The sequence below is a fragment of the Parus major genome, chromosome 2 (genome assembly GCF_001522545.3).
Source record: "Parus major isolate Abel chromosome 2, Parus_major1.1, whole genome shotgun sequence".
In the NCBI taxonomy this organism is placed as follows: Eukaryota; Metazoa; Chordata; class Aves; order Passeriformes; family Paridae; genus Parus; species Parus major.
Genome location: NC_031769.1, coordinates 148,273,971 through 148,301,507, shown reverse-complemented (window position 1 = coordinate 148,301,507; position 27,537 = coordinate 148,273,971). Strand labels below are relative to the sequence as shown.

Here is a 27,537-nt window from a genome sequence, read left to right as displayed (position 1 = left end):
TGAAAAACATCTCTACTGCTCATTCCTCTTTAGTCTATGTTAATATTCATCCTGTTGCCTTGTTGAAAGCAACCCCAGCAATCCCTTGCCTTCCTGTGACTTTGCTTCTACTGTGGGACATTCCTTTACTTTACAAACATTTTTTTAAATGTTTTTTGTTTGAGGAGAAGGAAAGTTGAAATAAAGATAATCACTATGCTCACTTTCCATCCTGGTTTAGGGAGATTGTGTTGTGGTTTAAAAACACAGGCAGAAAGGCCTTCTCTGAACACCAGATTGGTGGGACATTAAGAATCACTTGAAATAATTAAGGGATCAACCACGTTCCCTGTCAGTGAGAGGCTGTGGCAAAACTGAATGAGTTGGAAAATTGACTATGGTTGTGTTTCCTCAAATATGTGCAATGGCAGGTTCACTGTAAGCTTTTTAGCAAATTCCTTTTAGTCTGGCAGGAAAATTGGCTCACAGCCACTGCTGACTCTGGGCTATGATTCATGAAAATTTCTTCACCAACAGAGTAGTCAGGCACTGGAAAGGGCTGCTCAGGGAGGTGGTGTAATCACCAACCAGGGAAGTGTTCAAAAGGCTTCTGGAAGTGGCCCTTGGGGGTTTGGTAGCTGTGAACATGGTTAGGTTAATGTTTGGACTCAATGACCTTGAAAGTCTTTTCCATCATTGTTCTGTGATCTGTTGGTCAGATTTACACTGGACATAACTGACTTTGATCTTCTCCCGTGGTCTTGGTATGAAACCTGAAATGTCTCTTGATGAAACCTTTTCTGTCTCCTGATGAATCACAGACAAAGGTAGAAGTAGATTCTTCATTTAAAGGTAGAAGTAGGTTCTTTATTTCCCACTGTGCACTTTGTCCTCACCAGACCATGCAGCTTCTCATTTACCCTTCTGCAAGGTTCATTTATAATCTGACTGGTAGTAAACACTGATGGAGGTGAGAGCATATTCTGATTGTGTGTGTTGAATATTTTTTCTTTGGGAAGTGAAAATGAGTTATGTTTTTTGATGGGGGAGCAGGATCCTGGGATTTAGGACTCTATTACTTTATTAATTCACCCATTTTGCCCTGCATCTTCCTCCCTTAAGCAATTGCAGCTCTGTCTATCAAGATGTTCCCGAGGACTCTGAATTTGTTGCCATCCTCAGATGCATTTTTCATTATTCTGTTGAAATCCAATATAAATTTATAAATGCCATTTCTAATTTTGTTAAGCTGACCTAGTGTGGTGCAGTTGGTCTCTGTCCATTCGTGCGTGCACATCTTTTATAATTAATAAGTTTACTCTAACGTCAGAGTAGCAAACTAGACATCAGTTCCCACTTTCCTGTGTTCCTCCTCCCTGTTTTTTTTATTACAGCAAATAGACATTAATATTCATCTTTTGTAACCAGTGAAAAGGCAGATGAAACCTGGATTTTTGAACTGACTGGAAATTTAATTTTGCTGTTCACTGAAATATGTAATACTTCTGTGTTTGTCTAGCATATGGATAGATTAAGACTGTTCTACATGCAAGGTTCACAATAACTAGACAGCATGGCACAAAACAGCAAATAGAAGAAGGCAATACAGGTAAAAAATAGAAAGAAAACCCTTGAGGTAGAAGCAACAGAATTTTGGAGCATTTGTACTCGGGCAGTTCAGGGTTTGAAGCTGTCTAGATCATCTTCTGCAGGAGCCAGAAGGAATGTTTAACTGTTGTATTAATGTCAGTTTAAAAAATAGGAAGGGTGACATCACATCTTGATCAAAATGAGCTCAGAGTGACCTGGCACTAAGTAATGAAAGCACTGCCATGATATGGCCTGGAACAGCAGAAAACATTACACACAGCTCAGTGCTCAAAAGATTTTTGGTCTCCCAAAGACTCAGGAGGGAGTCTTTTTTTCAGAGCTTCTTTTCTCTTGATCTGAATTCCTCAGTATCAGGGAAGCCTGATCTTCTCCAGCAGTAAAGATATTTGGGTTCTGAGGGTTGGCCTTGCTTGTGCCATCACTGTCACTTATCACCCTCAGCTGCTGCTTTGGGGAACCAAACTTCCTCAGAGTGTGCTGCCTCGTGCTCTCAGGGTGGAAGGCATCTGTCTTTCCATGGCATCTGTGATCCTTTTGATGGAAGACTTTTTCTAGCAGGTACTTTGGCTCTCAAGAAGTTTACATACCTTAAAGGAGGGGGAGCGGGAGGGTCTATGAATATGAGATTCCCAAGGTAAACAAAACATATCCAGCCCTTCTTCTTGGCATTTGCCTAAGGCCAGCCTGTCTCTGGTGCCACATAGCAGGGTTTGAAGCCTCTCTTCTGTTCTCTTGTGAGAAGGCGTGCAGTCGGGTAGATGTGGAAGGAAAGTCTGTTTATTGAAGTGGCAACTGGGACTGACATGAAAGGAGAACAGCAAGCTTCCAGATTGCCTTCCTTGCCTCTGTTCATCGTGTCTGATGTGCAGACATTGGTGCAACGTGAAATGTGTACAGACAACTTGCATCCATCCCTTCCTATCTCTGTTGCTTGTGGTTTCCTTCTCCTTTATGTTTCACGTGTGTCCATCAGACCTGAAGCCTTCTGATATCAACAGGAACTCCTGGGTGGAGGCATCCAGAACTTGGTGGGGTTGGAGGTGCCTTTTGATGGACAGGGATGTAATGGCATGGAAAGGGTCTTTTCTACATGCTGGGTGCCGCTACAGCTGCAAATCTTGGGGATGACTGAGTGATGAAAGAAGGGGTTAGGCAGGAGCTGTTCCTGTTGGCTTTGCGTGGTGTTGCTAAGATGGATGAAAAATGAGATTGAGCAAAGGCTGCAATCAGATGTGCTGAGAACAGCCAGAGCTCTTGGTGTCATCACAGTAAGAGGCACAGTGAACCAGCTGTCTCAGTTTGAGGCTTGGTGTGTATCTCCATAAAATATCACAGATGTCTTATCTTGTTGTCTCTGATCCTACCTGTTCCCGGGACAAAATGCTCTGATCCTGGAGACATCTACAGTGGCAGCGGGGTGGAGAAACCAAATCCATTAGGAAGCAATCAGCTGCTTTCCTCAAATAAGGACTTTGACAAGGAAGAATGCAAAAAGAGAATTTTTGTCATTGTTTTTTAGCAAATCTGGAGAAGAGCAGGAACAGCTCATTCCTGAGATAATCTCTTCTGGTTTTACTTTGCATCTACTCCACGATGCCTCCGGGCCGTGGGCGTTCGCTTTGCTCTGTCGTGCGCTTCAGTGGAGGAGGGGAGAGAAGAGCACAGTTCAAGGGGTTGAGTCAGGCTGTTCACAGTCACTGGTGATGTCACGCCAGTCAAGTACCACAGAAGTGTCTCTAGAAGCTTCTGGAAGTCTGTTTAATTTGTACAAGATTATGGATGTGATATATGGATGTGCCCTGGGGGGTTTGTTGTTGTTTTTTTGTTGTCGTATTTTGTGTCTTGTCAACCTAGACTAGACAGTGAGGTCCTCAGGCTGTGGGGACAGAGATGACTTCATTCTCCAAGGACCTTCCATCAGCTTTAGAATTCAGTTGGGAAGCAAAGTGTGAGGAAATAACTGTGCTGCTGCACTCCCAGTCCTGCTGCAGGCTGGGCATTGCTCCTGACCACCCTTCTGCCAGGCATTTCTGCAGCTCCTGAGCACTGCTCTCCTCTCCCTGCCTGCCCAAAGCCACCCAGGGACATGACATTAATATTACAAACTATACAAAAAATCCTGAAGGGAAAAAATTACCTCAAAGGCCCAGGGTGAGGAAGAAGAAAGTCATCCTCTCCAGCTGCTCTGATTGACCTCTGACAGTTGTGCTACGAGGCACTCGGGGATTTGTGCAATGACACCAACTCAATGCTAAAACCATTGAGTAAAAACCCAACAAAACAAAAACCAAGGTGATTCAACAGCAGAGCTTGTTCATAAATTCAGGCTCTGTGGGAAAAAGGAAGGAGACATTTTTCCAGGTAAATTCCAGGTTTATTGAGTTCTGGTTTTAATAATTGAGAAAAACCCTAAGGAAAGAAGCTTAAAAGCAGCACATCTATGTCACATCAAGTGACAGAGTCAACCCTAAGCAGATGGCTTTGCAAATATTCCCTTTGGTCTCATGACTTAAAAAAACTTTCCTATTAACCAAGTGAATACTGGCTGAAGATGTACCTGCTCATTGCAGGGGGGTTGTTCTAGATGACCTTTAAAACATCCTTTCCAACCCAAATTATTCTATGAGCCTCTGGTACTCTGCCAGCAGGAGAGCTCTGCATCTGTCTGTCGGTTTTACAGGCAGGGAAGTGGAGGCAGCTGTATGGAAAGCAAGGAAATGCTGAGTATCCTTTCTTGTGGTTCCTGTGTAAACAAATCTCCCAGTGAGAAATGAAAGGAGGTCAATCTGTTTAGTTCATCTGAGGGGACATTAAAAGGCAAAAGAGAGAACAAACAGCAAAGCTCAAGAGTTGGGAAGACACAGCTCTCCTAACGGAGTGGTTGGGGCTGGCCCTTCATTAACTGGAGCCTCAGGGAGCCTCTTATGGAAAGAGTGACCTGGGCTGACCAGAGGCTGTACGGGTTGATGAGTGAAGATGATTAATGTGAAATTATCTGCAAGTTCTTTGTGAAGGTCAGGCTGTTTGGTCAAAGGATTTTATCTGGGTGAAAAAACTCAGAAAAATATGTCTCAGGTGTGTCATCCAGAAGTGGAGGTGTCATCATTGAGTTCTGGAGCCCCCAGTGAAGGCACTTCTCCATCAGAAGGCAGTGGTGGAGCTGGGAACAGAGCACCTGGACAGGATGGAGAGGTGTGGCTGTGTGAACCCAGTGAAGTTCAACAAGGCCAAGAGCAAGTTCCTGCACCTGGGTCAGGACAATGCCAAACACAAGCACAGGCTGGGCAGAGAATGGACTGAGAGCAGCCCTGAGGAGAACGTGGGGATGTTGGTGCATGAGAAGCTCAAGGTGACCCAGCAGTGGTGCTCTGGCAGCACAGAAAGCCAGCCCTGTCCTGGGCTGCACCCCAAGCAGGGTGGGCAGCAGGTGAAGGAAGGGATTCTGCCCCTCTGGTCTGCTCTGGTGAGACCTCACCTGGAGCTCTGGGGCTCCCAACATAAGAACGAGTGGAGCTGCCTGAGTGAGTCCAGAGGAGGCCACAGAGAATCAGAGAGCTGGAGCACATCTGCTCTGGAGACAGGCTGAGAGAGTTGGAGCTTTTCACCTGGGGAAGAAAAGGCTCCAGGGAGACCTCAGAGCCCCTTCCAGAGCCTCAGGGGGCTCCAAGAAAGCTGAAGAGGGACTTTGGACAAGGGTTGAACTGACAGGACAAGGAGTAATGACTTCAAACTGAGAGAGAGCTGGCTTAGATTTAATTTTAGGAGGAAATTCTATATTCAGAGAGTGGTGAGGCCCTGGCACACATTTTTCAGAGAATCTGTGGATGATCCACCCCTGAAAGTGTCCACAGCCAGGCTGGGTTTGGCTTGGAGTCACTCCTCTGAGTTTGGCAAACTTGCTGAGGATGCACCACCCCATCATTCAGGTCATCAGTGAATTGTTAAACAGGACTGGACCCAGTATTGGCTGGTTTTATCACTTCCAGGTGCAAGAAGACCATTCTCCATGCTGCCTGTTCCCAGAAGAACTCTGTCCTTCCTTGTAGGCTCTGCCAAGGTCTCAGTTCGTCTTTCCAGCTTTGGTTTAGATCTAGTCCCTTGTCTTGCCCAAAAGGAAGGAAAAGAATGTTTTCCTCCCTGTCTCTTTGCAGCAGCCTTGCAGAATTGAAGGATTAAATCTTCCCATCAATCTTCCCTTCTGTAGGAAAAGCAACCCCATTTACTCAATCTTTCCTATCAGGCTATGTTTTCTTGACCTGTTGTCATTCTCTGAGTTCCCTCCAGACTCTCTTCAGTCTCAGACAAAAATCTTTGCTGGAGCTTGAGGACTCTGCAGCGTGGGGTCAAGCAAAAGGTTTGCTTCCCTTGTCGAGAAGATTCTAATCCTATTTACACATCCCGTGATGATGCCTGCCACTGTTACAGGAAATGTCACTGCAGATCCGTGTTCAGCTTGGAGTCTGTGGCATCCGTCCATCCCTCTCTGCAACCCTGGCCAGCAGCTCCCCATCCTCTCTTGGTGCTCTTGTTTGCTCTTTCTAAATTCAGGCCCCTGCAGTTGACCTGGATTATGCAGAGCCTTATTTTCTTTGTTGAACATTACTTCTGGTTTGTTAAGATTGTTCTGGAGGCTGGAGCTGTCATCTGACTCCCCTGTTGGGTGCGGCGTGTGCGTTTGATGAGGATAATTCCTGTCGCATCACCCAGCTCACAGCTCAAAATACACATGGAGAGAGCAGAGCTTGGTGGACACCACACAGATTGTTCTTTGGTTATGGCAGCAGTCCACTGGGAGTGTTTAATGGCAAAAAAAAGTTGGTTTAGTTTAGGTATTAGAAAGAAATTCTTTGTAGTGAGGGTGGTGAGGCCCTGGCACAGGTTGCCCAGAGAATCTGTGGCTGCCCCATCCCTGGAGCTGTTCAAGGCCAGGTTGGATGAGGCCTTGAGCAACCTGGTCCAGTGGAAGGTGTCCCTGCCCATGGAGGGGTTGGAATGTGAGGATTTTTAGGGCCCTTCCAACTGAAACTATTCTGTGATTCTATGACTTTTCTAATCAAAAAAAAGAAAAAGAAAATTCAATGCACCTCCTATCAATTTCTGTGGCCATGCAAATAGGAGAGCATAACAGGCATCCACTGCCTGCTAACTTCTATAAAGAGTTGAAGCTTGATTTGATATGACTTCTTGCCAGCTGCTGTCATTCTGGTTTTCACCATTGCACTTTCAGTGGCTTTATTCCACTGTTTTTATGGAAAATGGGGAAAAAAATATGGTGGGTTTGCAATTTTCTTACTCTTTTCTCCACCTGTTCAGTAAATAGGCACAGTAAGGCTCCTCCAGTCTGCCAAGAGGGCCATGAATGGCTCTGATGCTGTTTCAGGCATCACAGGAGGAAAATTGCAGATTCCCACAAGTAGGAAGGAACACCTGAAGGTCATTTTGTCCAACTCCTTCCTGAGAGCAGCGTCACCTGGAGCGGGTTTCTCAGGCACATGATCAGTCAGGGTGTGAATATCCCCAAGAATGGAGACCCCAGGCCTCTCTGTGCAGCCTGTAGGAGTCTAGAAATGCAGGGATATTTCTCTGTCTATACAATTCTTTAAAAAATACATCAATCATATATAATATTGACAGAAAGGCTTCCAAATATCCCTGAGCAAGCCAGAGTTTGTAAGAAATTAAATAGGAAGTAGAAAAATGTTTCTTTTAACACTGAGGTGAAAATATAGATTTTAAGAGGGTTTCAGACGTGGAGTAAAGATGGAGGAAAAAAGGTGTAGTTTTTAATCCTTCTTCTTCCTTCTTCTCCATGCTTCTGGAGTTTTTAGAAGCACAAAAAAATGATTGCTTTAGAGTTAGTCACACTTTTAATTACATGAATAGATATAGAAAACCTATTTGTTGAGATATAATAACAACACACGTGTCTGTAGTTAATAGGGTAAAAATTGGTACAAAGGTGAAAAGACCACGTGGTTCGAGGCCATTTTGTATGGTTAGAACGAGATGAGCCAGGCTGTGGTGATTTAAACTTGTGCAGCCAGTCTGGATAGACCTGCCAAGTTTTTGTAAGGATCCTTCAATAAACACGAGAAACCAGGATCTAATGAGCCCCGGAGTTTTCTTCGAATAATAAGGACTGAGATAAGTGGGACTCCCCACGAGGGAGGATCCCAGGGGAATTCAGCCCAAAGGAGGCTGAGAGACTAGAGAAAAGTTATATCCACAGAGAATTCAGCCCAAAGGAGGCAAAGAGAGAGAAGTCACACAGCCTGTGCTGGTGTTTGATGACTCTCACCATAAAAAAAAACCCCACAAAACAAGCAATAAAGCCAACCACTCCAACCCCAAAACAAGCGGGTTATTTTTTCTTTTTTGAAGTGGAATTTCTTGAATTTCAGTCCCTTTTGCCTCTTGTCCTGTCACTGAACACAACCAGGAAGAATCTGGCTCCGTTGTGTTTTGCTTCTTTCCATCAGATATTGAGACAGGTTAATATCACCAAATCCTTCTCTTCTCCAGGGTGGAGAGCCCCAGCTCCCTCAGCCTCTCCTCATACAGGGGGTGCTTCCATTCCTTGGCCATCTTTATGGTCCCTCAATGGATTTGCTCCAATATGTCTATGTCTCTCCTCCTTTCCCACTTTTTTCCAGTATTTTCTGGAAAGAAATGTTGCCAGCTCATGTCTTTCTCAGCCAATCCCAAATTTAAATATAAATAAATTGTCTAAAGTGCTGTTGTGGTTTAATTCCAGCTGGCAAATAAATTCCACACAGCCACTCCCTCACCACCCCCAGCAGGTTGATGGAAATGAAGTGCATGAGTAAAAGTGAGAAAGCTCATGGTTGGAGATAAGATGATAAGAACATTTTAATGATAGAGATGTAAAATAATAATAATAATAATAATAATAATAATAATAATAATAATAATAATAATAATAATAATAATAATAATATTTCTTCCATGCTGAAATCTCACCCTTCATTCCCACTATTGATGCTGTCCACCCAAGTATCTCTAAATGGAGACTGATGGGTGTAGAGCTCTAAAATAATTTTGCCTGCATGGTGTTAATTGCCAATATCTTTCCCAGTCCAAGAGATATGGACCAGCTCTTTCCTTGAGATTCTACATCCTACTGTTCTAGTCATGGCATGATTTGCTTCTACAGAATACAAAAAGCAGAAAGTACTTGATTTCATTAAAATACAAATTCATGCCCCTTTTGGTCTGGCTTGGATGTGGTTATTCTTTTATTTGTATTTCATGTGATGAGGATAAAGCTGTGATAAAATGTTTTTTTCTTCTTTCTTATTTTTTTTCCTGTGTCTAGTATGTTAGGAAATGCTTGTTCCAATTTGTACAAACTGCCTTCACAGTAAATTGGACAAGTTTCCCTGAGGAGCAGTAGACAAAAGACTTGGGAAGTGCCATGGGGATGGGGAGGGAAATGCTTTTATTGCCAATCAAATTAAAGGCATTTAGATCTGCTCTTAAATTTTCCTGTAAATGTATTACTGTGGGGTAAGAATTTGGCTCCAGAGCTGTGTGAATAAGGGATATTTCAATAGCTTGGTAGGTTGGGGTGGGAGGTGGCTGCTGCTAAAAAGGTTGGTTAAGCTACAACAAAATATTTCATTTTCAATTCTTTCTATTTTTCCTCCTTTACAAGGAGAAACAGCTTTAAAATGGAAACACGTCCTGAAAATGATAAATCAACATCAAACACTTGGAGTGCTCTAAAAGCCCTCCTTCTCTCCCCCTTTCACACCACTCTGTTGGAGAAAAAATAGACACATTCAGTGTTTGCCAAAACAACACTTGCCCAGTTGTAATCAAGGCATTTTACAACAGGGTGTAAACTTTCACTCCATGTTTGTTGTCTGTGGCCTTGGGGAAGTCATGGCAAGAAATGTTTCCCCTTGCTTATCTCTAAAGAGAGAGGGTGGGTCAGGAAAAAGTCTCTGTAAAGAGACTGCTTTCAAGCTGTTTGGTTGTCCCAAATCCCTGCAGTGGTCTTAAACTGTGGGAGATAAAGAAAATTCTTTAGCTCTGCCCAAAGACTTCCTCTTAACTGTCCTCCATGTGCCCATATTTTCCCAGGTAAGAGTTTTTCTGGATCTCGGGTTCTTTTTGTGATGAAGGTTGTATTGGTAGTTCTGTGCACACCTGAGACCTGGGAGAGCTGAGGTTTGTTCCCAAGTCCATCACAGAATTCCCAACTAAATCTTCAACTGATTCTTGTAGGTTTTAGTGGTTGTGATCAAGAATTTCCTCCAAGACACCACAGAATCACAGAATGGTTTGGGTTGGAAAGGACCTTAAAGATCTTCCAGTTCCAACCTCCTGCCATGGGCAGAGACACTTTCCACTATCCCAAGTTGCTCCAAGCCCTGCCCAACCTTGTCTTGAACACTTCCAGGGATGGGAGAGCCACAACTTCTCAGGGAAACCTCCTCCAGGGCCTCACCAGCTTCTGAATATAGATTTTTTTCCCAAATATCCAGTCTAAACCTACTCTCTTTCAATTCAAAGCATTACTCTTTGTCCTATCACTCCATGCCCCCCTAAAAAGTCCCTCTCCACCTCTCTTGCAGACCCTCATGAGCCACTGAAAGTTGCTCTAAGGTCTCCTGGGAGAAAGTTGGTTACAATTTACAATTGTAAGGTGTATTTTCCAGGGAGCCCATGGTTTTGCAGTTTCACACAACTGATACGATGAATTGTTTTGCTGTTGAGTGCCTTGGTTTACAGGTTTGCTCCTTGGTTCCTCTTGTTTGCTCCATTTTCTGTCTCCTTGAAGCACACCCCAACACACACCCTCACCTCTCTCTGGCTGCTCTCACAGCTTGGATTCCATAATTTTGTGCTGAAGACTGTTTCCCTAAAAATGAAGGATTTCTGGCCTGGGGGCACCTGCAGCCTCAGATGCCAATTATGTGTGTACGTGGTACACTGAGGCTGGCTGGGCAAGCTGCACTCTGGATTTTCTCCACTTTTAATGGATTTAGCTCCCAACCACTGCTCTCTCAAGGTGGTTGCACTTTCATCTTCCTTCACGTGTCTGGCCCAATTAAGGGAGGATGGCGAGTGATTTATTTTGGTCCTGGAGCTTCGCTGTCTGGTGAAGCGCAGCGCTGATTTTTTTGCTTGGTTTTGGAACTCTGAAAGGAAAAAAAAAAAGGAGAATGAAGTAGAACAGGTGCCTGAGGCCATCAGTATAGTGCAGAACTGGGATTTTCTGGTGCTTTGCTTTCCATGGAGGACAAACCACAGGAAAAGTTGCAAGTGTCAGTGCATCCCAAAGGAGACTTCAGCCCTTTCCTGAGATATATATCAATGAGGACATCGTGTGACATGTGGTCATACGCCACATTCCCAGATTTTTGCACGTCAGAGTGAAAATGACTGGTCCAGAACATGAGAAATTTGAATATCCAAGCCCAGAATGAAGTATCACAGCTCATGTCATCCAGCCTAACACCCCAACATCTTTCTCAGCACAAGAAAGACATGGAGCAGTTGGAACAGGACCAGAGGAGGCCACAAAAATGATCAGAGAGATGAACTGCCATGAAGAAAGGCTGTACAGTTGGTGTTGTTCAGCCTGGAGAAGAGGAGGCTCTGGGGAGTCTTTAATGTGGCCTTTCAATACTTAGTATAAGAAAGATGAGGACAAAATTTTAGTAGCACCTGTAGTGATGGGACAATGGTTTTGAGTAGATAACAAAAAGAGTAGATACAGAGTGGTTATAATGAAGAATTTTGGTTTATGGTGAGTAAAACACTGGACCAGGTTCCCCCATCACTAGAAACATTTCAGGCTGGGGAGGTTGGACTAGATGACCTTTAAGGGTCCCTGCCAACCCAAACCATTCTGATTCTGCCATCACACCAGAATCACATCACATGTAAGTTTTTTTTGTGGTAGAAACACCAGTTTTGGGTGTTTTCATACCCTTGGTGTAAGAAAGCACTAGCTGGGTTTGAGCCTGTGTAGTTTCCCAGCTCATGCAGCACCTTTATCTTTTTCTTTGATGCCATTGTGTCTTCTGTGCCTTTGAGCTGAACTATTTGGGTATCAAAGCCCTGGGACACTGTTGAAATGCTGGAGGGTGTCTGGGTGAGGCATTTCTTTGGATAAGGAGATGGGAAGGAGGAAGAAGTTGTCTTCCTCTGACACTGCCACATTTATTTCATTCTGCTGCTACCTCAGGCCTTGAAGATTTTTAATTTTTATTTATTTTTAACCAGCAAGGCAAAATAACTCTGGCTCAAATATTTCTACTGGAGGCCCAGGAGATTATAGCAGCAAACTGCCTCTTTTGAGAGCTCATCAGGACTGCAGTGTGATGGATAGACTCCAGCCAGCTGTGTACTAGTAATGTTCCAGAAGACAGCATCACCTTTTTTTTTGATTGAGTGCTTAAGTCTTTGCCTTCCAGCTCAGGATCTCAAAGCACTTTGTGAACAGCAAGGAATTAAAAGTTGTCCTTTATCAGTGGAGAAAATGAGACACAGGGAGGTCAAATGACTTGCTTGCCCTCAAAACCATTTGTAGTCCAGAACACCTGGATTTTAGTGCTTTTAATTTTTTGCAGGTGGGCATCCTGAAGTTTGGAGATTGCCCTGTATCTTTTATTTGCATTCTCAGTCCTCTTTTTCCCTTAGGCTACTGGGGTTTAGCTGACTTTTAACAGGGCTGTGCCTGTCTCTTTCTCTGTTTTTCAGGTTTGAAGTGTAATCCTGCATCCATCACTATCCAGAAAATGTCTTATGGATCCATTGATGGGAGTGGATTTGGGAGCAGGAACCCATTTGGAGGCCCTTCGAGACAAGGCTATCAACCTCTCGGTGAAGTATTGATCCCTTGCTGTAATTTATTCCACCTGACTCCCCGAGGACTGAGGTTTGACTTGCTCAGGTTCACTGTGGCTGCTGTATAAATATCACACCCTCACCAGGGGTCATTTCTGACACTAATTTTCAAAGGTGAAACCTCAACTTTTTCAGTTTGATTTGTGTGATTGAGGCCCAACATCTTACCGTGCTCAGGATTTGGGGCTGCAGCCTGGGAGAGCAGCACTAATGAGGGTTTTGGAGGAATTTTGAGAGATCCAAAGGAGAAATACAGATTATTCTCCAAAGTGGCTTGTGTCTTTTCCCAGAAGTTTATCTCAATGGCTGTTCTAAGGCTGGCAGATGGAGGGAGTAGATGGGAAGATGTACAAAATGCAGTGGGCTGTGCTTTCCTAGAAGATAACTTTGCTGTGGAAGCTTCTTGAATCTGGGAAACATTCTTGGATGTGGCAAACAGGATCAAAAACTCACTCAGGAAATGCTGAAACCATGAACAGTGGCTTAAAAATGGCCATGAATTCTTTCTTTGTGTCATTTTTTTAAGCAGAGGCCAGACCAGCTGTAGGGCTCATCTGGCCTTATCTAGTCTGGCTTTGAGCAAGTATTTTTATCTGGAACTTATCCTTCAATTTATTCCTGGATCTGTCCTGCCCCTGTAACATGGCAAAGGGCTCTCTTTTCCTTTTTTCACCAGGGAAGAATGTCACCCCTCTCTCCTCTTGCCTTTGATTTCAACTGGGCCATTCTCTAACACAGCCTGATTTGGTGTTGTGAAACATTTTTTTGTTTTACAAATAGCAGTTCTCCATGGATTTTATTATATATATATATATATATATATATATATATATATATATACACATATATATATATTTAAAAATAGAGGTTTAGAGGTTTCTCTTGGGTTTCTTTCTTCTTACAAATTTGGGTTTAATTTTGATTTTTTTTTTCTTTGAACAGGAAGAAGGTACTGAAGTAAGTATGAGTTGTCTGTTCAGTTGTAAATAGTGATTTTTTTTTTGCTATTCTGCAAGGCAAAATTAAAGGCATAAAAGCAAGGAAGAATGGGATACTTGGGCACAATCAAAGAACCATAAGAAAAGATAATTGAAATGTGGACTAGACAAATGATGAATCTCAGTGTGTTGTAGCTTAGATTTTAAAAAAATGAATATTTATTGTGCTGTATGAAAGAACCTCTGTTTTTAATGCAAATTCACAGAATAACCCAAGACACTTGAAATCTCTAAATATTTGAAGAGATCCCTTATTGTGCCCAGCTTGCCCACGGCTTGGCAGTTGGAGCTGTGATGCTGAAGCCGCCTGCAGTGGATGGCAAAGAGGAGCTGGTGTAGAAAATTCAGGTTTTTTTAAACTACCACAGTGTGTTGTCTGCCCAGCAGAGCCTGTTGATGCTCTGGATTATGGCTTAGACTTGAGTGCTGGTTTCCCCTCCAGGCTTGCACACATCCTGTCCAGTGGCATTGCCATGGACACATCTCCAGGATCCTCCAGAGTGGATTTTCCCAGGCAGCCAAAATTGGTTGGTCCCTTAGCTCAGCATCCCTGTAGAAAAGATTTCAAGGGGAGGGATGGGTTTGTGTTGGCCAAGGCACCTTGGAGAAGTTTCCTTTCTGTGTGTCTCAGTCAGAGGTGGGTTCATTCAGCCTTGAAAAAAGAAGGTTTAGGGGAGGCCTTTTCATTGTGTTCCAGCATTTAAAAGGTGGCTACAAAGGAGATGAAGACTCTTTTTTCACATGGAAAAGATGTGGTGTGTAAGTTACTCCTGGGGAGATTATCAGGGACTCAGACAAGAGAAAAATGTTTTGCAATGAGATTCATCAGCCTTTAGAATAATCTCCCCAGAGAAGTGGTGGATTCCTGCATGTTGGACAGTTTTAAAGTTCATCTAGATGGAGTGCTGGGCCATCCTGTCCAGGCTGTGCTTTTGCCAAGAAAGGTTGGATCAGATGGTCCTGGAGGTTCCTTTCCAGCTTGGCATTCCGTGATTCTCTTCTATGTCATCTGAACCTGTGTCCCTTTGTCACTGAAGATGGACACATTGGATGCCTTTTGTCACAGTATCCCCAAATATTGTCATTAATTAAGTGCCAGGAGAGGGTAATTCAACACTAATTATCTGCCTCCTGCTTCTGGACAATGGATGACTGGTTTGCTAAGAAAAATTGCCTTTTGTATTAGATCATGGTGTGGCTGGAACAAAGGAGTGTGGCCTTCCCACCAGCTTTTGTGTGTCTGCTCTCAGCAGGGACAGACCTCGATGGGAATGTCCTGTGCGTGCTTTAAACTTCTCCCTCTCCTTGTAAATAACAAATAAATAAAACCAGGTATTCCTGAAGGTAAATGTCCAACAGTGGTCCAGTATTCAATATCCAACTGAAATATTCAGTATCCAACCCTGAGATACAGCAGCAGTAGAGGTGATGGGCTTCATCCTTAATATAGAGAGCAAAGAAGAGGGGGCTTAGTTTTAGTTTGGTTTTGTTTAATGAATGGTGATACTGCCATGGGGGTTTCCTCTGTGCTTAGGCATCTGTTTATCTTGGCTCTGTTTCTTCCATGCTCAATCCAAATGTGCTGCCAGGATGGGAAAGTTTAATTACTTGAAGGTGATCCCCTTGGCTCTGGGCTGATGTGATGATGGATGGACTCAGAGCCCATCCTCAGGCCATGTGAGGGTTAATGTTGCTGACCATCCTAACTAGAGAGATCCACAGACTCCATCTGCAGAGTCTGGGGAGGATCCTAAGGCAGTATTTTAGCAATTTGGTTTGCCCTGGACACCTTGGTGTTGGAAAACTCTAGTTCAGACTCTGTTTTTGATGGTGGATATCCAGGATTTCTTGGGGAAAACAAAAACAAGTGTTGTTGTTTTTTTCATTATTATTATTTTTTAAAGTTGTCAGGTTTTAGGAGGGGAGGGAGAAGCTCAGCAGAACTCAGATGTTCTGTGGCTTTAACCATGGGGCATCCTGAGGTGTGTCACAAGCAGGATCACCAGGATTACCTGGAGTAGAGCACTTTGAGGGTTTGATTGTCCCACAGCCACTGAGGGACAGCCAGGAGAGGCAGGTGGGGGCACAAGCCACATCCCTGCTTTGTAGCTGGGAATTACAACCTCCTACAGCAACATCTTCTTTTCATATCCTCATTCTGATCCCCAAAATCATTGTCAACCCCTGTGTTCCCCGGTTTCCTTGCAGGAGCTTCTCTGGGCTTCATCTGGGCATTGATGTTGCATGGATAAACTAGAAAGCAGATAGTAGAAAGTAATTGTTTTCGTTTGTTTTTTTGCTGTTTTTTTTTTTTTCTTTTAATTTTTAAGTTTAAACATAGACATGGAAAAGATGGACTTCAAAAATATTAATTTTTTAAGTAATGTGATGTCTAAGTAATGTTTAAGACAGAGAGCAAATGTGGTAGAGGGGTAGGAATTAAACTCTGGATTCTTACTGTGTGCAACCTGCACTCTCCACCATGTTCAAACTACCTTCCAAAAACCATCTTTTCTTGGGGAAAATGAACAAAACCTGCTTTACACAAGGAGGCATATAGGTCAGGGAATTTAAATGGCTTGGATTAAAATGCCACAAGACAGGAAACTTTTAACACTGCTTTTATTAACCTTACTGTAACCTGGATGTTAAATGCCAGCTCTGAAAAGGTAAGGTTAATTTCATATTCCAGCAGTGCATTGCTTCCAGGTGAGCTCAAGGGACTGCTGGGTCAGTGCCTAATTTGGCTGTGACTTCATTTAGACCATTTTCCCCTCAGTTTCTCCTGAAGATTTTGTGTGGGACTCTGGCCAGGGTTGTACTCAAGATATATCACATGTGAGTCTTTCTCCTGGTTGGATAAGGTTGGTTATCTTGTCACTGAACAAAATGAAATTTGTCCCTGAAAGTTGTGCTTGGCAGTGTTCTCTGGGTATAAATCACCTAATTATCATTTCAATACTTAGCAATTGTTAAATGAATTTTTCTAATTTTTTTTTTTCCTGGAATTGGGTCTATAATTTTCTTTGCTGTCCCATCTCTACCATTCACCTGCCTCTGTGTGGCACCAACCAGCTCTTGGTTAGAAAGTCATGTGCCAGTGCTGGCAGCAGGGTCAGTGACCTGTCATGGAATTGTTTAGGTGGGAAAAGCCTTCTGAGATCCTCAAGTCCAACCATTAACCCAGCACCGCCAGATCCACCACTAAACCATGTCCCCAGGTGCCACATCTGCACATCTTGTAAATCCCTGTGGGGCTGGTGACTCAACCACGTCCCTGGGCAGCCTGTTCCAGGGCTTGACAACCCTTTCAGATTGGGTATTTTTCTCCCAAATACCCAATCCAAACCTCCTCCTTACAGATGAACCGCTCTTCTGTCCTCTCCAATCCTATTTACCTCTTTTTCTAGCAATTCAGGAAAGTGATTTGTCTTTAATAACACACCATGGGGTTCTTAGTTGCCTCCAAGTTTGGCAGAGTCACAGAGCTCGTGTGCTCCATGGGAGGGAGATGTTCAGATCATTGTGACCCCTTTGGTGGGATGGTATTGCTGTGTAAAAACGCTCGCTCGTGGTGAGAGACTTCTCCAGGGTCAAACTGTTCAGGTATAAGTAATTTATTATAAGGGTAAAAAGAGGGGAGACCCGTGTCCGCCACCAGCCTCGGCATCCACGTGGTCCAGGGGAGGGGAAAGAGTGGGGAGAGCAGGAGAGGAGAGGTTAGAAAAGGGGAGGGAGGGAGTCAGAGAAACAGGGAGAGCAGGGGGAAACCAGGGAGGCTTACGAGAGAGGGGGGGGACAAGTGAGGGGTAAGAGGGGAAAAACCAAGAGGGTAAGAGTAAGAGAGGGAAAGAATAGAAGAGGTAAGAGAGGGGGAGAGAGGAGCGAGAGAGCGCTTAAGAGAAGGGTTAAGAGGGAAAAGCTAAGAGAGCAAAGTTCTTGTTACAATCCAATATATCTTTTTCTATAGTGAATATTCTAATTCTCAGTAACCAATCACCATGAGACACACCCACTATAGAATTTACATACAGCCTATGTGCTTCCCTGTATTAACATACAGTGTTGCATTTTAGACTCTACAAAGCTTTACAATTTCTGTCCTTGCTTCTTGACCTTTGGACTTTCTATCAGCATAAGGACATTGTTTTATCAACAGGGATTCTCCTCTAGCAGGCTAGGCTATTATTCTTTGGTTAACCAGTACTCAGTATCCTATGATTCAAAGCAGGCTTTCATTTCAACATTGATTCTAGCCTTCATATTTTCAGAATCTTCTGCCAAACAATCACATTCATAAGGTTTCCCTCTTTCACCCTCCCCAACAGGATGGGGCTGGCAGAAGCTCTGTTTCCTGGGCAAAACTCACTCCAAAGCTCAGGTACAAACCCACACCATGGCCTGACCACCCTGTGGCCTCACTGCAGCCCCAGGTCTGGTGCCACACCATGGGGAGGAATCCACTGCCAGCTCCACATCTCGAGACTGCAAAGTGCTCAAGCACAGAACAAACTCCTGAGTACACAAGGAGTCCCCCTGAGGTTAATTAACACTAAGCAGGTGGTTAATCCTTTTGCTGTGCAGGGGCCTGGGCGCTGCTTTGGTTTTGCATTGGCTTCTGAAATTAATTCCAGTACTTGGAATGCTTTGCTGAAGGCAATTTGAAACCTGTGGTTGTTGCAGTGAAAGGCGTTGTCCAGAGGGTCTGGTTGTGGAAACTGTGAGGAACACTATCCACAATCACACATTTAAATGTCCTCAGGAAAGGGTGCTAGAAAGAGTTAAAAACAGTGAAAGAAAGCAAGAACAAAATTGTTGAATTTTGGGGGGAGATTCGAAGCTGCTATGCAATATTAAGAGTGTTTTTTTTTTCAAATGCTGAAGTCTCAGACTGGAGGGCTGGGCCAGATCACATTCAGTAATTTAAACAAACTGTGCCTTTGGGATGGAGTCCTGTCAAGTGTGGAATTACTGAATCATTAAGGTTGAAAAAGACCTCCAAGATCATCAAGTCCAAGCTTCAAAGAAGAAAAGTCTGAAGATGTGACCTCCTGCAGCACCTTTTTCTCTGTCATGCTTAGATGGGTTCACAAATATTGTTCCAAGGTTAGCTTCTGGACTTGTCTCTAATTTAGAAAGCTCTAAACAATAATGTGGCTTGTCAAATGTTGTGTAAAACATTTCTGAGAGTCTAAATGATTGACTTTGGCTTCTAAGTCTTGGATCCCATCATATTTTCTTGTATTTATGGTCCCATAGAAGTTGAGGAGTTGGGTGTCATATTTAGTAAGTCATTAGTTAAGTGCAAGTTAAAGTCTAAGTGTAAACAATACCAAAAAAATCCTGATAAGATGATCTCTCTCACTAGACAACACCAAAAAACCTTTTTGTGGCATCTACAGAATTATTTCTTATTGTTTCTATGCTATTGTGCAAGACTTCCAAAAGTTATATATTTCTTTTCTTAGTCCATTTTCACTAGATTTAGAGGATCTTCTCTGCCTTACATTCAGTTTTTGGACATCTTAGCAATGATTTAATGAATTAATAAGACTAAACTTAAGAAAACATATTAAAGAATAATGAACATCATGTTTTATAGCAAAAGGAATTGCCAGGAGAATTAACTTTTATACACGAATTGACTTTGAAACTGCTTGTTTTGAAAACCTCTGCCCTATCCCTTCTGGCACTTTTAACATTATAATAAATGTTTTGCTTTAATTTCAGTATTTCAGGAATTGTAAGTGGTTATGCATTTATTTATATAACTAGAAAAAACAGAACTCACCATTGTAATAAATATGTATTTTAATGAAATATGTGAGGGTGAGCTGACAATTTCTTAGCATAAAAAACCAAAAAACAACAAAATCAACAAAATCAGAAAACCAATCCAAAAACTTCTTGGAAAAAAATAGGGTAAAGATAAACTTTTTTGTTTGTTTGTTGTTTTTTTGTGGGGGTTTTTTGTGGTTTTTTTAAAATTTTTGTGGGGTTTTTTTGTTTGGTTTTGGTTTTTGGTTTTTTTGTTTTCCTTTACCAATTTCATTTGCTAGTCTTGGTTATCCAAAGTAATAGTACATGTAAAACTCATGCTGGCCGTCCCAGTCTTTGACAGAAAATCAGAAATCAAAGACACTCACCTTTCCTTAGGCATTTCAGCTGGAAATGCATTTAAAAATGAGAACTGCTCAGAACAGCTTGCTTCATTTTCCACTCAATTACAGCGGAATTAGAAGTAGTTTAAGAAGATCCTCTGCCTGTAGCTGGCTCGTTGTGTGGGTAGAGGTGCCTTGGTAGGGAAGGCAAAAACAGAATGAATGTTGCTGGTGGAAACTGTCCAGTGGAAAGTGTCCCTGCCCATTGTAGAGGTTTGGAAACAGATGTTTTTTAAAGTCCTTTCCAACCCAGGCCATTCTGTGATTCTGTAATTCCATGAATGTGCTTGTGGTTCTTTTACTTTCCCAATGTGTGCCCAGACCTGGGGCTGCCCTTCTGGAAAGTCTTTCCACATGGGTGTATTTTCCTAAACAAGAAGAGACTGCCCTGTGCTTTGGGTTCAGCTCCTGAAATGAATTTAGCTCAACATTTTTTTTTCTTTCTGGCTGCTTTTTCAAAAGCTTTTCTTTGTCTTGGAGGCAGAGGAAAGAAAAGTCTTATTAACAAAATTAAACTCAGCTACTGCCTCATTCAAACTTTGTACCAGCTCTTGTTTAAGCTCAGGCCTGGACACCACATCAGTGATTTTAAACTGAAAGAGGGAAGGTTTAGATGAGATGTGGGGAAGAAATTCTTCCCTTTGAGGGTGGTGAGGCCCTGGCACAGGCTGCCCAGAGAAGCTGTGGCTGCCCCATCCCTGGAAGTGTCCAAGGCCAGGTTGGACAGGGCTTGGAGCAACCTGGTCCAGTAGAAGGTGTCCCTGTCCATGGCAGGGGGCTGGAACTGAATCATCTTTAAAGCCCATTCCCTAAACCATTCTATTTTTCTGTGATTTTCTGATCAATGCTTCCAAGATTCTTTAATTCTATCTATTGAAAACAATTGCATTTTTTGAAACTTTCTCAGTTTCTTGAGAGCACTTCTCTGGTTAGGAGAGCAGAGCACTTCTCCAACAAGGCATAAGGGAGTTCTTGGCTCTATTATAAAATTCCTACAATTGCTGTAAAGCTTCCTCAACATTTCTTACACCACTGGGCTTCCACCCTGTGCTCTGCATCCTGTTCTTTCCATGGTGGCAATACCCAATGCTTGGATAGGATCTGAAACCTGTTTTTCTTGATCTGTGCCTGCAAAAAAGTCCACCTGAAACAAGATACAGCTGAAACTGAGCAGCAGGATTGCTGCATGACCTTGTATGTACATCTGTCCATGTTTGCTGAATGGGGATCCATGGGGAATAGGATGAGGATGGAGCAACCCTTCTGCAGCTGTTTGTTTTTCCATCAGAGCTGTCTCTACGTGCACATCCCAGTGCTCCCCAGTGTCCTGCTGTGCCAGGCAGATGTGCTGCCAGGATGGTTTCATTCTGAAATCAGGGGTAGAGAAGATCAGAGCTTGTTCCAGGTTTGCTGGAATATTTCCAGCATCTGGGGTGGTGGCTGCATCCCAGTTTGGTTCATCGAGCTGTCTCCCCAGAGAGGAGGCAGAATCAGCAGCCAGACAGGCTAAATACTCCAGCCAGCATTTTTCCTGAGGTTCTGCAACTCCTTTCCTGCAACATCAATGGAAGAATCCCCAAACTTCACTGGAAAAGGTGGTGTCCAGGAACAGACTGTCATTTCTAACACAGTTTTATCCACTCCATGTTGCATTTCCTGCTTAGGAAGATGCTGGCACTTTTTATTGCCATTAGGGCTTCTAAATGTCATTTTTTCCTATTGTTTTTTGGCTTTTTTTTTTTTTTTTTAAATTTAATTAATGTGCTCATCATGAAACCAAATGGGGCTGAAATTGAATTCAGCCTGGTCTGTCCTGGCTTGGATATCCATGTACAGTGATGCTCTGTCTCCTCCACTATTACTGGAGTAACCTCAGTAAATTTGGGAGTGGACATTCCTGGGCACTGGAAGAAGAGGTACAGTAGTTTCTGGCAGGAATTTACTTTGTCCCAAGCATTCCCCAGGTGTGAATCAGACACTGGCACAGCTCTGATTCTTAGCCCAGGTGAGACTGTGCTGCCTCACTCTGATCTTTGGCTGCAAACCAAGATTGATATTAACTGAATTGCTCCAGAATTATTTTTTTGGTTTCTGCTGCTGCAGAATTCCCACTTGGGGTTTCAGCTGTGAAAGGGAACTAATCCAAAAAGTCTAAAATCTGGGATAAAGGTTTAGGAAGGAAAAACGTCTCTGTTGCTTGTTGTGATATGGACAGTGAGTGCTGCTGAGTGAGATGGAACTCTGCATGTTTGAGATGTTAATATATTACTTGTAATAATAATATTAATATTTAAAATAATAATGGATAAACTAGCAAAATCTCTGTATATGAATGCAGCTTGTAGCTTACCAAGTCTTTGATATTTTGGAGAGCATGTCCATGTTTTGGTCACCTCTGTCACTACTCCATAGTCCAGCCAGGTGCAGATCTCTTAACTTCTCCCTGTTTTCTTGTTTCCTTCCCCTCCTGTACTTAATATTATCCAATTAATTAACTTCTCAAGGATGTCGAATTTCTTAATTGATTAGAAATAAAGGAATTTAGCATCCTTTGTGTGTGAGTGAATTTTCCTTTTTCTGTTTGAAAATGCAGGTGGAGTTTTATGGCATTGCCTTCTGCCAGGAAAGTGGGGATGCAGATTTATAGAGATATTGGAAAAACACATATTTTGGTTTGGTACAAATTTGAAAAGGAGCTTTTCAAGGGGTGGTTTTTTAAAGGGCAAAATTAAGTGACCTTTCTCTTCACTTGTTCAGGAGACAAAGGCTTCTTTTGAGAAAAGTGGAAAACCTGTTTATTTAATAAGCAGAGTATTCACAAGCATAAAAATAATAATATTAAACAATTATTTTTTTTTTCTGTTTTGAATAGATGGCAAATGCAGAAAGTCTTTTTGTGGATTGGAAATAGAGAGAGTGAGTTCTTTTTGTGGGTGTAAAGCAAAGGAGAGCTTGCTCCTTTTCCTCCCCCTTTGCTCTCGGAGCCAGTCTTAAAGGTGCAGAAAAATATCCAATATAAACAGATGATTTGGGATACAAGAATCATAAAGTCACCCTAGGACAACACAGTTGTGGATTTCTGTTCTGCAGCCCTCCTCCAAGGATGGATTTATTTACAGAACATACACAAATCTCACTTCTGTACGTAGAGGAGGAGTAGACACAGCTGACCCAAATACCTATGACACAAACAGAATTTGAATGAAGAGAAAAATAATAATAATAATAAAAAAAAGGAATAAAGCTTTTATCCATGCTGTCAGTCCAGAAATATTATTTCTGAATATCTCTTCTTCCAGGTGATGTTGGCTTGGAGACTGACACTGGCAGCTAGAAGTGGGCAGGGATTAAAGATCAACAGTGGGGAAGGACTTGACAGATGTAAGCAGGTAGATTGGGGATTAGGGTGAATTAGTGTGGATGGAAAGCATTTAGGAGCCAGGAAGGATTTTAAATTGGATGTTAGGATGTATGTGTTGCAGATCTTCCCTCAGTTTCTCTGTTACAGTGGGATACCAATGTCTGGGATTCATGAGCAGTTCAGGGGCTGCTGGTGTGGCTGAAGGGACTGGTGCTGCAGGGGGTTGTGCTGGGGTGGAAGAAGCAGCTTTGAGAGGTTCTGAGATGTGCAAGTGGTTTTGTAGGTGTTTCTAAAAGCCAATTTTCCATTTTTTCCTGATCCTGAGCTGGAAACACGTTTTGGGGTTATCTCTGTGTTTCTCATCCTTTTTGTCCTAGCTGCTGAGGGCTGCAATGGGATGATGATACTATTATTTTTTCTATATGAACACATCCTAAGTACATTAAAAATTCTTTAATTCCTTCTAAAGCCAATATTTTTAGTGGAAATCAAGCTTGAATTGGTAGGCAGGTGATTCTTGAGAGATACAGGATCAGGATTAAAATATTCCCAATGGGCTTTTTTATAGCTTATGTCCTATTTTCAGAATCTCATCAAGGTCAGACCTCACAGATCACACCTGATGATGCAGCTGTGGGTGTGGGAGTGGATATCCAAGGCCCCTTTTCTGCTCTGGGAGGTTTTTAAGGATCTCTTGAAATTTCAACCAGTTTTTTATGTTTTTTATGTTTTTGGGGTTTTTTTTACAAGCAGTCAAACCTGACTGCTCCTAAATCCCTTAGTGCCCAGCAATGTGCTAAGGTGGAATATTTCCCATGGATACTTCCATGTGTTTGGCTGTTCCTTGCTTTGACATCTTCAGCCAGAGATTTTGGAGTGGATTCTCAGAGACACAAAGAATATTCCATACATGTGAATGCACAGAGCATTATTTGCTTAGGTGGGGAATTTTATTTTATTTTTCTTCTCTGAACTCTTTTCTCAGGCCCTTAGTGGAGAGCAGAAGAATGAAGAGCTGATCACAGCCATGCTGCATAAAATACAATGTTCTCTATTCCTTCTCCTCTCCTAACAGACACAGAAATGGAAACAGGGACACAGCTGGCAAAGTAGAGGGACAAAGTTATGTAAAGAAGGTTTTCCAAAGTCATAAATCCCTCTGAAGATTTTTAAAGTCATAAATCCATCTTTTGGGGCTGGGAATAGCACTTGACTTGAACTTGGACATGTTAAAACAAGTCTGTTGCATATGAAGCTGTGTGGAAGCAAAACCACTGAGAACCATCCCATTCTCCCCTAAAAAAAAAAGAGGTTTTGAGGGGAAAAAACAGTCCTGTGAGTCTGGAAATTTCAGACCTCCTATACTTTAATACCTGTGTGGAGGCAACCAAAGTGATGGGCTGAGCAAAATAAGATTTCTATGTCACTTTCTCCCACTCGTTCCTCCGAGTTCTTTTTTATTATTATTTTCACTTCTGCAAGATGGTGTAAAAGAAGGAGGGTTTGCTGTAAAACACAGTTTGCAAAGAACTTGGGCTTATGACAAAATGCAGCAAAAAAAACCTTTATTGCAATCCTGTAGTAATAATTTTTTTTAGATTTATTTCAGGTACTGCAGGAGTTAAGCAGGTGAGGAAAGAGGAGATGTCTGCTGCTTTTCCTGAAGTGCTTTAGCAGCCAGACTGTAGCCAGATGGCTGGGACTTTGAACAATACACAGATAATTCCAAGCCAGGATCTAATAACAATAAAATTGACTAAAAATACACAGGATGTGCATACCTGGGGGAACGGATGTGCAGTGTGTGTGTTTGTTTTTTGAAATGTAATTTGGAGGTTTCAGTCACATTGTCATTTCATACCTCTCCTTTTATAGTCTTACTGCTCAACCAAAGTGCTGTTAATTCATACTTTTAAATTTTTGGATCTGTTAACACAATTTCAGTATTTTCAGTGATTTTTCAATTTATTTTTTTTGTTCTCTGTGGGGTTTTCACATTTATTGCTCATTAGTGAAGGAGAAACCAGGCCATATTTGCATCCTGACAGGGAGAAAAATTCATGTTTATGAACAATAAGAAAATGACCACTCTGGCAAACAAGAGCTTCCTTTTGGGAGACTGAAATTCCTGGAAATCAGAGAGGATGGGCCACTTTGTATTTAGGGAATACCTGGCACCCTCTGCTCTCGCAAGATGAGAGATGTTAATTAACTTAACAGTTAATTTAATTAATTAACAGTTAGTGTGTCTTACATCAATGCTTCTTTTTCCCTCCATTCACTCAGATTTGACTTGGTAAGAATACAGCTTTATTTTATTTTATTTATTTTATTTTATTTTATTTTATTTTATTTTATTTTATTTTATTTTATTTTATTTTATTTTATTTTATTTTATTCTATTTTATTCTATTCTATATTTTATTTTATTTTATTTTATTTTATTTTATTTTATTTTATATTCTATTTTATTTTATTTTATTTTATTTTATTTTACTTTAATGATGTCCAGTTGATGGGAGGAGGGCTGCTTGTCTTGCTGCTTCTCTCCAACTCTTTTGTTTCTGATTGAACATCCTGCCCTTTTTGGCCCATTTCCCCATCACTTTTTTTTTAAATTATTTTTTAATTACTCTGTTTTACTTCTTCCAGGCATGTTAGAGATGTCCTCAGAACTGAGAGAGAGGGGGTGAGGACAAGGCCAGCATTTCAGCATCACCCTAGGCAGTGGCAGTGCCTGTCTGCAGTAGAAAGCCTTAGAACAGCTCCTGGCAGCATTTCTTTTCCTTGGTGTTTGCATCAGGGGGGCTGAGGAAGGCAGGAGGGATTCCCTGCCCATGGCTGGGGGCTTTCACTGCTGGAACACGCTGCAAATTCCTCTTCTTGCCTGAAAAATCCAGCCTTCCTTTTGGGGTGAAATGCTGGGTATTCTGCTTGATTTGCTGTCCCTCTCTTTCCTGTGTCTAAAAATCCCACCCCCTCCATATCTGATGGTTTAGACACAGGAGGATTCAGCTTTATTCCCCCTGCATCTTTCTCTTCCTGTCTTCTCCCCAGTTGTTTTCATCCTCCATCTCTCAGTCCCTCTCTTGCTCCTGCTGCTTTCCTTGAGCAGGTTTCCCAAAGCAAAGACACTGACATTGTTTATGGCATTGTTTTTTGTGCTGTATAAATACCTCCCCTACTTTGGCATGAGCATATTAATGTCCACATCCTGGCCAGTGCAGACTGAGGAACAGCTTCGTGCTCAATCCCAGCCCTTATCCTGAAATCCCCTGGAGCTCCAGCTCTGGTCTGCATCTGCATGGGAAGGATGGGCACAGCTCTCAACACTCTTCTGGGCATTCTGTTTCAATGCTTGACAACAATTGTGGTGAAGAATTGTTTCCTAAAATCAAATCTAACCTTCCCCTGGGGCAACTTGAGGCTGTTTTGTCTTGTCCTTTGTTCCCTGGGAGCAGAGCCCAAACCCCACCTGGTCCCCTCCTCCTGTCAGGGAGTTGTGGAGACTGAGAAGGTTCCCCTGAGTCCCCTTTCCTCCAGCATAAATATCCCCCCCTTACCCAGATCATCAATAAAGATATTAAATAGGACTGTCCCCAGTACTGAGACACTTGTGACTGTATCTGGATTTAACTCCATTCACCACCAGCCAGTTTTTTACACACAAAACCTGCCTAATCCATGAACAGCCCAGTTCCTCCAGGAGAATGCTGTGGGAAGTAATGTCAAAGGCTTTACTAAAAGATCCTCATGTGTGTCTTGCTTCCTTGACATGGAAGAAGAGAGGGAGGAGAGAATTATCACCATTTCTTTAGAAGGTTTCCTTTCCTCCCCATCCTGCAGACGGGACAGCACTCACGAGACCAGCTCGGGAGTCAGGAGAATTTGTCTTCTGTTAAATTTCTTCTGCTGTTCTTTTCTAAGTCATATTTATTTGCCTGGGATGATTTCTGGGAGCTTATTTGCCTTTCAACAGTGACTGTGTCAGGTCTAAATGAAGCAGGAAACCTCTACAGTGACTCAGAAAATGAAGATGACTTAGTGGCTTCTGGTCCTAAAGGGTTTTAATGATCCTGAGAAATCCTTAAAGGAGCGAAGATGTCAGATTCCAGCATGAGAAGTAGCTCTGTTCCTGGGAGGAGGCTCTAACAGGCCTTTTAATGACCCCCAGTGGCCAAGATCAGTTTTATCTGCAGCTTGGCAGAAACATGCCCACGGATGAAGGGCTTTGCAGCAAAAGTCGTGTACAGAACTTGGCCAAGTGCCGAGAAATAACGTAGTGATTAACCCAATCCTGGAACCCAACTGGAGTTTTCAGGGGCAGTGCTGGTTCCTGGGCTGCACTCTGTGAATGCTTCCCCCTGGGATGGAGCTCGGCTTCCTCTGGCTCTGCCTGCATTTAGAAGATCAAAAAATAGATCAGAATATTGGCTTTGCCTTCTGGGAGGAGTGCCACCAGGTTTGAAAATGCAATCATTTAAAAAGAAACAAATTTGTGTTGCTGTGCTCTAATGCACATGCTCTAATATTCCTTTCCTTTCCT

At 42.5% G+C, this 27,537-nt stretch overlaps 1 protein-coding gene across 13 annotated transcripts in view; it reads left to right on the top strand.

The window, feature by feature from the left end:
* Window positions 1–27,537, top strand: part of TSNARE1 (t-SNARE domain containing 1) — a 449,947-nt gene that overhangs the window by 85,918 nt on the left and 336,492 nt on the right. For all 13 annotated transcript variants that reach the window (XM_033512481.1, XM_015619054.1, XM_015619058.1 and 10 more), the window contains one exon: window positions 12,325–12,447. In XM_033512481.1, the coding sequence (XP_033368372.1) occupies window positions 12,363–12,447 (85 nt within the window). In that variant the 5' untranslated portion in view covers window positions 12,325–12,362. The remainder of the gene's footprint in view (window positions 1–12,324; window positions 12,448–27,537) is intronic.